Raw genomic sequence first — 12,389 nt, forward strand, 5'->3', positions numbered from 1 at the left:
TTATATTCATCTTTATATGCAGAATTATATTACCTGTTACTAATGTTCGGCCTGATTTAAGAAGTAAAATAAGGCTGGGTGCAGTGGCTCATGCCTGTAATCCCAGCACTTTGGGAGGTCAAGGTGGGCAGATCACTTGAGCCCAGGAGTTCGAGACCAGCCTGGGCAACATGGTGAAACCCCCGTCTCTACCAAAATTAGCTGGGCGTGGTAGCACGTGCCAGTAGTCTCAGCTACTGGAGAAGCTGAGGCAGGAGGATTGCTTGAGCCTGGGAAGTGGAGGCAGCAGTGAGCTGAGATTGTGCCACTGTACTACACATCCTGGGTGACAGAGCAACAAACACACTGTCTCAAAAAAAAAAATTTTTTTTTAAGTAAAATAAGTTCATAATTCCAAATGTGGAAAATACAGAAGAAGTTAACGAAATGTTAATCCTACTACCAAATAACTGTAACCTTCCTTTCAGTATTTTTCTATGTATATACCACAACATTGGAGCACTGTTTAATACATATAATATATAAGATTAGCTCTCCTTATTAATGGGTTTTGCATTCATGGATTCAACCAACTGTGGATCACAAATATTTGGTGTGCTTGGAGTACATCCAAAAAAAATATTAAAATCATATTAATAAAATATTTGGGAAAAAAACATTGTGTCTATCTGTTCCAAACATGTACAGACTTTTTTTTTGTCATTCTCCAAGCAATACAATATAACAACTGTTTATGTAGCAATTACATTAGGTATTATAAGTAATCTAGAGATGATTTAAAGTATATGGGAGGCTGGGCACAGTGCCTCACTCCTGAAATCCCAGCACTTTGGGAGGCCAAGGTGGGTGAATCACTTGAGGTCAGGAGTTGGAGACCAGCCTGGCCAACATGGTGAAACCCCATCTCTAATGGAAATACAAAATTAACTGGGCATGGTGGGGCACACCCGTAAACCCAGCTACTCAGGAGGCTGAGGCAAGAGAATCACTTGAACTTGGGAGGCAGAGGTTGCAGTGAGCCAAGATCGCCCTATTGCTCTCCAGCCTGGGTGACAAAGCAAGACTCTGTCTCAAAAATAAATAAATAAATAAAGTATATGGAAGGATGTGCATAAAGTGTATGCAAGTACTACACCATTTATTTATTTATTTAGAGACAGAGTCTTGCTTTATTGCCCAGGCTAGAGTGCAGTGGCGCGATCTCCTCCACCGCTGAGGTTCAAGTGATCCTCTGGCCTCAGCCTCCTGAGTAGCTGGGATTACAGGCTCGTGCTACCACACCCGGCTAAGTTTTGTGTTTTTAATAGAGGGCATTCCACCTTGTTTGCCAGGCTGGTCTCAAACTCCTGACCTCAGGCGATCCACCCACAGCAGCCTGCCAAAGTTTTGCGATTACAGGCGTGAGCCATTGCGCCTGGCTTGTATATGTGTGTGTATATATATATGTACATGGTTTTGTCTTTTGCTTTTTTCACTCAATAAGCACTCCCCAAATCTGCTTTGGGGCGCGTGATTTTATTTTGTTTTTTTGTTTTTTTGTTTTTTTTTTTTGGAGATGGAGTCTCGCTCTGTTCCCCTGGCTGGAGTGCAGTGGCGCGATCTCGGCTCACTGCAAGCTCCGCCTCCCGGGTTCTTGCCATTCTCCTGCCTCAGCCTCCCAAGTAGCTGGGACTACAGGCACCCGCCACCGCGCCCGGCTAATTTTTTGTATTTTTAGTAGAGACGGGGTTTCACTGTGGTCTCGATCTCCTGACCTTGTGATCCGCCCGCCTCAGCCTCCCAAAGTGCTGGGATTACAGGTGTGAGCCACCGCGCCCGGCCGGGGAGCGTGATTTTAAATGTCTATGTCATTTTTCCTCTTCTTGCCTAGCTGTAATCTATTTTATCAGTCTCCTATTGTATCGAGGTTATTGAGGTTATTGCCATTTCCTACTATTCTAAATGGCTCCTAACAAGAACGATTTGATGGTTGGTGGGCTATGTGGAGAACTCATCTTTTATTATTATTATTATTTTTTTTTTTTTTTTTTTTTGAGACGGAGTCTTGCTCATTCTCCCAGGCTGGAGTGCAGTGGCGCGATCTCGGCTCACTGCAAGCTCCGCCTGCCGGGTTCTCGCCATTCTCCTGCCTCAGACTCCCGAGTAGCTGGGACTACAGGCGCCCGCCACTATGCCCGGCTAGTTTTTTGTATTTTTAGTAGAGACGGGCTTTCACCATGTTAGACAGGATGGTCTCGATCTCCTGACCTCGTGATCCGCCCGTCTCGGCCTCCCAAAGTGCTGGGATTACAGGCTTGAGCCACCGCGCCCGGCCCGATCTTTTATTATTTTTTTTGAGACAGTCTTTCTCTGTCGCCCAGGCTGGAGTGCAGTGCACTGCAACCTCTGCCTCCCAGCTTCAAGCGATTCTCCTGCTTCAGCCTCCCAAGTAGCTGGGACTACAGGTGCCCGCCACCACGCCCGGCTAATTTTTTGTATTTTTAGTAGGGACGGGTTTCACCTTGTTAGCCAGGATGGTCTCGATCTCCTGACCTCGTGATCCTCCCGCTTCAGCCTCCCAAACTGCTGGGATTATAGGCTTGAGCCACCGCGTCAGGTGAGAATTCATCTTTTATATTTACTCATAGGTTTTTAGCAAATGAAAAGCAGGTCGGATTCTGTCAGCTCATGCGTATTTATTGAAAGTCTAGTCTGTTCAGTGCTGTGCCTTTTCCTACCTCAGGAAACTGATCCCCATTTGAAGAGAGGAGGTGAGTTAATGCTGTAAGAAGGCTTGTTATTAGTTTTTTTTTTTTTTTTTTTTTGAAATGGATTCTTGATCTGTCGCCCTGACTGGAGTGCAGTGGCGCAATCTAGGCTCACTGCACCTCCACCTCCCGGGTTCAAGTGATTCTCTTGCATCTGTAGTACCTGAGTAGCTGGTACTACGGGCACCTGCCACCACACCTGGCTGATTTTTGTGGGTTTTTTTTTTGAGACAGAGTCTCGCTCTGTCACCCAGGCTGGAGTGCAGTGGTGCGATCTTGGCTTACTGCAAGCCCTGCCTCCCAGGTTCATGCCATTCTCCTGCCTCAGCCTCCCAAGTAGCTAGAACTACAGGTGCCCGCCACTACGCCCGGCTAATTTTTTATATTTTTAGTAGAGATGGGGTTTCACCGTGTTAGCCAGGATGGTCTCGATCTCCTGACCTCGTGATCCGCCCATCTCAGCCTCCCAAAGTGCTGGGATTACAGGCGTGAGCCACCGTGCCCAGCTAATTTTTGTATTTTTAGTAGAGAAGGGGTTTCACCGTATTGGCCAGGCTGGTCTTGAACTCCTGACCTTGTGATCCACTTGCCTCAACCTCTGAAAGTGCTGGGATTACAGGCATGAGCCAAGTCTTATTTATTTATTTATTTATTTATTTATTTATTTATTTATTTATGAGACGGAGTCTTGCTTTGTTGCCCAGGCTGGAGTACAGTGGCATGATCGTGATCTCGACTCACTGCAACCTCTGCCTCCTGGATTCAAGTGATTCTCCTGTCTCAGCCTCCCAAGCATCTGGGACTACAGGCATGTGCCACCATGTCCAGCTAATTTTTATATTTTTAGTGGAGACGGAGTTTCACTATGTTGGCCAGGCCGGTCTCAAACTTCTGACCTCAGGCGATCCACGACTTTCCTGATGTGCCTGGGCTTCCCAAAGTGCTGGGATTATAGGTGTGAGCCACCGCACCCCACCTTGTTATTAGTCTTAACTAGATTGTTGATTAAAATCCTTAAGCCCAGAATTGTATGTGAAGGATGGTGGAGAGTGGCTCAGGCATTCTAGGCAGAGGCATTCTTGAGCTGAGGAAATGGAGAAGAGGAGGCATGTAAGTTACCTGTTTTCGTGTGTTCATTCCAGTGGATAGTGGATGCCACTCCCTGGCAGACACTGTGGGCGCCTCACCTGAAAGACTCCTGATTCCCTGAAGGCATTGTGAGGTATATTTTTTCTTTATAAACCTAATGCCAGTGGAGTGGGTAAGGCAGGTGTACCGCCTTTTGCATCTGCTGCTACAGGTTAGGCAGCTTGGTTAAGTTTTGTTTTGTTTTTAATTATTATGAGTTAGTTTGAACCAAAAGGGATGTTAAGTAGACTGCAAGAAGCACTGAATATTGTTATCTGAGAGGAGTAATAAAAACCAGGGCCACTGGGGAGTCCCAGAGGCATTAGGAATTTGTGGCCTTTCCCTTTAGAGCATTGTCATTATGTGTATCTGCATTTCTGCATTCCAACTTTCACATTTTCCGTTCCCAGGAGAGAAAATCTGATTGGCCTGGTTGGGGCCCTGTGCCCACTTCTGGCTGTCACCTATGGCTTTCTCCCCCAGTTGTAGAGCACAGTATGGATACCTAGGGCCCCAGAAATCTCCTGCCCAGACAACCCCAAGCTTCTTGTGAGCTGCTTCCCTGTTTTGCCTGTGCAGTGCAGGCCTTGTCACAATGTCTGAATGCTTAGGCCAGAGGCATGGGGGTTTGGTGAGAAAGGATGAGCTGGGTAGCCACACTCAAGTGCAGACCCACCAGTATTGTGGGACAGAGCCAGGCATGGGAAGAGAAGTGGGCACGGATGGGGGCCAGCTTTCCCGATGTGCCTTATTCTGGCATAGAACTCCTAAGGAGTGTGAAAATTTCAAATTTGATCCAGGCCTTCCAGGTGGTTATGAAGAACGCGTATTTGTCAAGACAGAATAATACAATATACTTCACTTAATAGTTTGTTAGTGTGATTTATAACTAAATATGTAGACATGATATATGGGTGTTCATTCATACTCTTGCCCAGGCCCTGAAAGTGTTAGCTCACAGGCAAGACCTGCCTGGGACTGAAATTCTAAAACACCACACCCACCCCCTACTCCGTTTCATCATATAGTAGCCTAACATATTAGTTGGTTCATTGCTTATAGTCAGGCAAACAACAGAGACTCCAAATTGAACTCTTGATAATTTTTGAAACCTGCCTGGTAATACTGTGTTTCCTCATTCTGATGGCATTCCCAGACCATATTGCAAATGACTTGATGTGTATTTCAAACTTGTTGAGAAGGGCCTGGTGGTCTATATAGCAGGCATTAAATGTCACCAGGCCGACTTCATGACTTATTTCTTGAGGTCAAACAGACCCATTGACAAAAAGATTTGAGGGCAGTGAAAACATCTTGTATACTATCTTTAACAATGGATTTAACTCCTGAAGGAAAGCCACCTAAAAATGACTGTTTAATCTTCACTAGCAAATTGAACTTTTTTTTTTTTTTGAGACGGTGTCTCACCCTGTTGCCCAGGCTGGAGTGCAGTGGCATGACTTTGGTTCGCTGCAACCTCCACTTCTCAGGTACAAGTGATTCTCCTGCCTCAGCTTCCCGATCTGCTGGGATTACAGGCACCTGCCACTGTACTAGGCTAATTTTTTTGGTATTTTTAGTAGAGACGGGATTTCACCATGTTGGCCAGTCTGGTCTCGAATTCCTGACCTCTAGTGATCCACCCACCTTGGCCTCCCAAAATGCTAGGATTACAGGTGTGAGCCGCCGCGCCCAGTCAACAATTTGAACTTTTAAAAATTTATGGCCGGGCGCGGTGGCTCAAGCCTGTAATCCCAGCACTTTGGGAGGCTGAGACGGGCGGATCACGAGGTCGGGAGATCGAGACCATCCTGGCTAACACGGTGAAACCCCGTCTCTACTAAAAAGCACAAAAAAAAAAAAACTAGCTGGGAGAGGTGGCGGGTGCCTGTAGTCCCAGCTACTCGGGAGGCTGAGGCAGGAGAATGGCGTGAACCCGGGAGGCGGAGCTTGCAGTGAGCTGAGATCCGGCCACTGCACTCCAGCCTGGGCAACAGAGTGAGACTCCGTCTCAAAAAAAAAAAAAAAAAAAAAAATTTATATATATATATTTTTTGAGACGTAGTCTTGCTCTGTCGCCCGGGCTGGAGTGCAGTGGAATTCAGCTTACTGCAAGCTCTGCCTCCCAGGTTCACACCATTCTTCTGCCTCAGCCTCCCGAGTAGCTGGGACTACAGGCGCCTGCCATCACGCTGGGCTGATTTTTTTGTGTTTTTAGTAGAGACGGGGTTTTACCATGTTAGCCAGGATGGTCTTGATCTCCTGACCTCGTGATCCGCCCACCTCAGCTTCCCAAAGTGGCAGGATTACAGGCCCTGCGCCCAGCAACAATTTGAACTTTTATCTGTCAAATCTGTTTGCATCCTTAGCAAGCTTTGTAAACAGCCTGGTAACTGATAGATCTTGGTTCACTTAGCTTCCCAAATTACGCTGTTATCGTCTTGTCTCTCTGTTCTTTAAATATCTGGTTGGGAGGGCATGGAGAGAGAGGGAGGAAGAAAGACACCTCTGTAAGTTTGAAATTATTTGCATCCCCCGCTCGCCATCGCCCACCACCAACCTTTTAAAAATATACAGAGTCTATACCACGCGTGGCCTAAAATAATTTTTTTTAGAGATGGGATCTAACAGTGTTCCCCCAGCTGGGCTATCTTAAACTTCTGAGGAGTAGCTAATTCTAAAAACTGCTTTTTTCTGGCTAGTCACAGTGGCTCACGCCTATAACCCCAACATTTTGGGAGGCCGAGGCAGGCAGATCACCTGAGGTCAGGCGTTCGAGACCAGCCTGGGCAATGTAGTGAAATCCTGTCTCTACTAAAAGTACAAAAATTAGTCGGGCATGGTGGCGTGCACCTGTAGTCCCAGCTACTGGGGAGGCTGAGGCCTGAGAATTACTTGAACCCAGGAGGCAGAGGTTGCAGCGAGCTGAGATCATGCACTGCACTCCAACCTGGGTGACAGAGGGGGAGACTCTGTCTGGAAAAAAAAAACAATAAACAAAACCAAAACTATTTTTGTGTGTGTGTGTTTATGTGTGAACCATTTGTGAAAGTGGTCCCAGCATGATGCCACATGTGTCATTTCCAAATATTTCAGTCTTTTTTTTTCTTTTTTTTTCTGTCACTCAGGCTGGATTGCAGCAGTACAATCTGGCTCACTGCTGCCTCTACCTCCTGTGCTAAAGCAATTCTCTTGCCTCAACCTCCTGTGAAGCTGGGACCACAGGTGCATGCCACTGCACCCAGCTAACTTGTAGAGATCGGGGTCTCACTTTGTTGCCTAGGCTGGTCTTTGACTCCTGGACTCAGGTGATTGTGCCACTTTGGCCTCCCAGGGTGCTGAGATTACAAAAGTGAGCCACCACACTCAACCATAAATGTGTGGTGGTGGTGGTGGTGGTGGTTGTTTTTGAGACAGAGTTTCGCTCTTGTTGCCCAGGCTGGAGTGCAGTGGTGCGATCTGGGCTCACTGCAACCTCCCCCTCCTAGGTTCAAGCTATTCTCCTGCCTCAGCCTCCCGAGTAGCTGGGATTACAGGTGCCCGCCACCACGTCCGACTGATTTTTGTATTTTTAGTAGAGACGGGGTTTCACTATGTTGGTCAGGCTGGTCTTGAACTCCTGACCTCAGGCAGTCCACCCACTTCAGCCTCCCAAAGTGCTGGGATTACAGGTGTGAGCCACCATGCCTGGCCTTGTAAATGGTATTTCAAAGTAAAAATATATGTCATTGCATTTATCAAGATAATTTGAGCTTTATAGGTCCTAGCCATCCTTCTGCCTACCACTGGGCTTTTGCAAATGCTGTTCCTCTTTCCACAACCTGGAGCTTTGTCCCATCTCCTTTATTGTTTATCTTGCTGTTATTTATTACTGTCATGTATCATCATTAAACCATTCCTCTGCCAGGAAACATTTAATTTTTGTTTTTGTTTACTACTACAAAAACGTTTTATAGAATATTGTTAGACTTACATTCTTGCCCCTCATCGTGGAAGTATTCCTGTAGTGTGAATACAGCCAGGGGTTTTTTGTTTTGGTTTGGTTTTTTTGAGGAGTCTCACTCCTTCATCAAGGCTGGAGTGCAGTGACACGAGCTCAGCTTACTGCAAACTCCACCTCCTGGATTCAAGCAATTCTCCTGCCTCAGCCTCCCAAGTATCTGGGATACAGGCAGCCGCCACCACACCTAGCTAATTTTTGTATTTTTGTAGAGATGGGGGTTTCACCATGTTGGCCAGGCTGGTCTCCCAACTTCTGACCTCATGTGATCCGCCTGCCTTGGTCTCCCAAAGTGTTGGAATTACAGGCGTGACCCACCGCTCCTGGCCTAGCCAGAGTTAAAGAGCCAGAATGGAAGCAGGTCTTTGGGAGCTTGGCTCTGTCTTCCTTCAGTGCAGGGAGTTTGTGTTGTCCATCCCCAGCCTCAAGGTAAGCACATAGTGAGTATTCAATAAGCATTTCTTGGATCAAATGGCCCCTGCTTCTTTTAATGTTCAGTAAACTTTAAATAATGAGATTTTTCTACGATAGAGAAGAGCCACTGCCTTGTGATTGAAAGTCAGCGTATGTTATTCCTAAGCAGTTCTGCCGTTTTTCCACAGAAGGTGGTCTTCTGTCCTGTTAAAGAAGCCCTGGAGGTGGACTGGAGCAGTGAGAAAGCAAAGGCTGCTCTGAAGCGCACAACTTCCGACTACTTTCTCCTTCAAGGTGAGGCTTCAAAGCACAACTTACCCAGGGAGGGCTTTTGGCTCAGATTTCTGCAGATGTGGTTGCAAGGTCCAGATGGTTTTGTGATGTTTGCCTTGGGTGACATTCTTCATTGGCTAGTTCTCAGTGATCACTTGAGAAAGGCATGTGAAGGGGATGAGGTCCACCATTGAACTCTGGATTCTGATGACTTTTGCTTTTTTTACTTGTTGAAATGACCTCCATAAGTTGACCCTGTGGTAATAGTGTTACAGGTCACAGATTGAGCAGCCTCAGCCTCTTTTTTTTTTTTTTTTTTTAAACAGAGTCTTGCTCTGTCACCCAGGCTGGAGTGCAGTGGGGTACAATGTCAGCTCACTGCAACCTCCACCTCCTGGGTTGAAGCGATTCTGGTGTCAAAGTGTCGCCAGTAGCTAGGATGACAGGCATGCACCACTGCGCCCGGCTAATTTTTGTATTTTGAGTACAGATGGGGTTTCACCATGATGCCCAGGCCCTGAAGTACTGGATTATAGGCATGAGCCACCTTGCCAAGCCTGATCGACCAATTTCTCTTCACCTTTTTTTTTTTTTTTTTTTTAAGACGGAGTCTCACTCTGTTGCCCAGGCTGGAGTGCAGTGGCCGGATCTCAGCTCACTGCAAGCTCCGCCTCCCGGGTTTACACCATTCTCCTGCCTCAGCCTCCCGAGTAGCTGGGACTACAGACACCCGCCACCACACCCAGCTGATTTTTTTGTATTTTTAGTAGAGATGGGGTTTCACCGTGGTAGCCAGAATAGTCTTGATCTCCTGACCTCGTGATCCGCCCATCTCGGCCTCCCAAAGTGCTGGGATTACGGGCTTGAGCCACCGCGCCCGGCTTTTTTTTTTTTTGAGACAAAGTCTTGCTCTGTTACCCAGGCTGGAATGCAGTAGCGCGATCATGGCTCACTATAGCCTGTACTTCTTGGGCTTAAGTGCTCCCTATGCCTCAGCCTCCTGAGTAGCTGGTACTACAGGCACACACCACTGTGCCCAGCTAATTTTTGTATACTTTTTGTAGAAGCGAAGTTTCTCCATGTAGCCCAAGCTGGTATTGAATTCCTGGACTCTAGTGAAATCCCCGCCTTGGCCTTCCAAAGTGCTGGAGTTAAAGGCGTAAGCCACCAGCGCTTAGTCCCCTCTTCAGAATTCTTTCACTGCCTCAAAACCAGCCTCAGGCTCATGAAAGGTGGGGTTGTTTTCCCTCTTACTATTAATGAACTACTTATCAGTCCATCTTTGCTGGTACTCAGGAGACTATTAGTAAGTATTGGTTGGCTTTTCAGTGTTCTTCCTGTGCCTAGCACTGTTTTGTTTGTTTTTGAGATGGAGTTTCGCTCTGTCCCCAGGCTGGAGTGCAGTGGTGCGATCTTGGCTCACTGCAACCTCTGCCTTCTGGGTTCAAGCGATTCTCCTGCCTCAGCCTCCTGAGTAGCTGGGACCACAGGCGTGTGCCACCACACCCAGCTAATTTTTGTATTTTTAGAAGAGACAGGGTTTCACCATGTTGGCCAGGTTGGTCTTGCTCTCTTGACCTCGTGATCTGCCCACCTTGGTGTCCCAAAGTGCTGGGATTATAGGTGTGAGCCACTGCGCCTGGCAAACCTGGCACTTTTAATTTTATTTTAATTTTTTTTTTGAGATGGAGTCTAGCTCTATTGCCCAGGCTGGAGTGCAGTGGCATGATCTCGGCACACTGCAACTTCTGCCTCCCAGGTTCAAGCAATTCTCCTATCTCAGCCTCCCGAGTAGCTGGGATTACAGGCGGGCGTCATCATGCCCAGCTAATTATTTTTTTTTATTTTTATTTTTTTTTGAGATGGAGTCTGACTCCGTTGCTCAGGAGTGCAGTGGCATGATCTTGGCTCACTGCAGCCTCCACCTCCCGGGTTCAACCGATTCTTCTGCCTCAGCGTCCCGAGTAGTTGGGCTCACAGGCACCTGCCACCACACATGGCTAATTTTTTGTATTTTGAGTATTTTTGTATTTTTTTGTATTTTCACCATCTTGGCCAGGCTGGTCTCAAACTCCTGACCTCAGGTGATCTGCCCACCTCAGTCTCCCAAAGTGTTGGTATTACAGGTGTGAGCCTCTGTGCCCGGCTGCAACTAATTTTTGTATTTTAGTAGAGATAGGGTTTCACTATGTTAGTAAGGCTGGTCTTGAACTCCTGACCTCAGGTGATCCGCCCGCCTCAGCCTCCCAAAGTGCTGGGATTACAGGCGTGATAATTCTTAAAATAGTATTTTTGTTGTTGTTGTTATTTATGCATTTATTTTTTTGAGACAGAGTCTCACTCTGATGCCCAGGCTGGAGTGCAGTGGCGCAATCTTGGCTCACTGCAACCCCCACCTCCTGATTCGAACGGTTCCCCTGCCTCAGCCTCCTGAGTAGCTGGGATTACAGGTGCCCCCCACCACACCCAGCTCATTTTTGTATTTTTAGTAGAGATGGGCTTTCACCATGGTGACCGGGCTGGTCTCAAACTCCCAACCTCAGATGATCCACCTGCCTCAGCCTCCCAAAGTGCTGGGATTACAGGTGTTAGCCACCGTGCCCAGCAGGATGAACTATCTGAAAGTCCCAAATATCCATTTGTATGGAAATAATTAAATGGGTTGAGCAGGAATGAGTCTTGCATGTGAGTGGGCTGCACTCAGAAAATGCCTCCTCTTGATAGTGGGACCAGGTGTGGAAGAGGCGCCAGCAGTCAGAGCAGAGTCTTCTCCAGTCTGGGGTTCCATGTGGGAGCAGCATCTGGGTCCTTTGGGGGAAGCATGTTGCTGACTGCCTCACACATAGAAAGCCCTCAGGGAACAGTGGCTGCTAATTTGCCAAAGTTTGGGTCTGACTTGAGCATCTCTAACTGCTGCTTATGAAAAGAGTAAACGGCCGGGCGCGGTGGCTCAAGCCTGTAATCCCAACACTTTGGGAGGCCGAGACGGGCGGATCACGAGGTCAGGAGATCGAGACCATCCTGGCTAACACGGTGAAACCCCATCTCTACTAAAAAATACAAAAAACTAGCCGGGCGAGGTGGCGGGCGCCTGTAGTCCCAGCTACTCGGGAGGCTGAGGCAGGAGAATGGCGTAAACCCGGGAGGCGGAGCTTGCAGTGAGCCGAGATCCAGCCACTGCACTCCAGCCTGGGCGACAGAGCGAGACTCCGTCTCAAAAAAAGAAAAAAAAAAAAAAGAGTCAACTGGCCTTTGAGTTTACCGTTATCCAGTGGCTCTCAACTGGGGACATTTGGCAGTGATGTCTGGAAACATTTTTTGTTGTTAGAGCTGGGTGGGGAGATGTTACTGGCATCTAGTGAGTAGAGGATAGGGGTGTTACTAAATATCCCACAGTGCACAGGACAGGCCCCCCATGACAGAGTTATCCAGCACAGAATGTCAGTAGTGTGCTGAGGTGAAGAAATCCTGATTTAACCCTCTGCAGTTTCCAGAATATTTTCTCATTCATCTCAACATCACAGGGGTCATTGAACTGAGGGGACAAAACTGTTATCTACGAGCAAAGTGGATATTCAATGCAGGTGCCACTGGCCATCAGCATCAGCAGTTATGAGGCTGGAGGGGTGGGCAGGTGGTTGAGGAAGAAACAGTAGCTTTATGACTTCTGTGGCAGGCAGTGGCGCATGATTGTTCCGAACAAGGCCTTTGGGCCAGGCGCGGTGGCTTACACCTGTAATCCCAGCACTTTGGGAGGCTGAGGCGGGCAGATCACGAGGTCAAGAGTTGGAGACCAGCCTGGCCAACATGGTGAAACCCACCTCTAC

General features: G+C 47.6%; 1 protein-coding gene across 3 annotated transcripts in view; it reads left to right on the plus strand.

Annotated features, from left to right (window-relative positions):
* The window catches only part of LOC105478598 (SUMO1 activating enzyme subunit 1), an 86,713-nt gene that overhangs the window by 35,139 nt on the left and 39,185 nt on the right, over positions 1–12,389 (plus strand). For all 3 annotated transcript variants that reach the window (XM_071087245.1, XM_071087246.1, XM_071087247.1), the window contains exon 6: positions 8,478–8,583. In XM_071087245.1, coding sequence (XP_070943346.1) covers positions 8,478–8,583 — 106 coding nt within the window. The remainder of the gene's footprint in view (positions 1–8,477; positions 8,584–12,389) is intronic.

Source organism: Macaca nemestrina, chromosome 20 (assembly GCF_043159975.1).
Source record: "Macaca nemestrina isolate mMacNem1 chromosome 20, mMacNem.hap1, whole genome shotgun sequence".
Taxonomy (NCBI): Eukaryota; Metazoa; Chordata; class Mammalia; order Primates; family Cercopithecidae; genus Macaca; species Macaca nemestrina.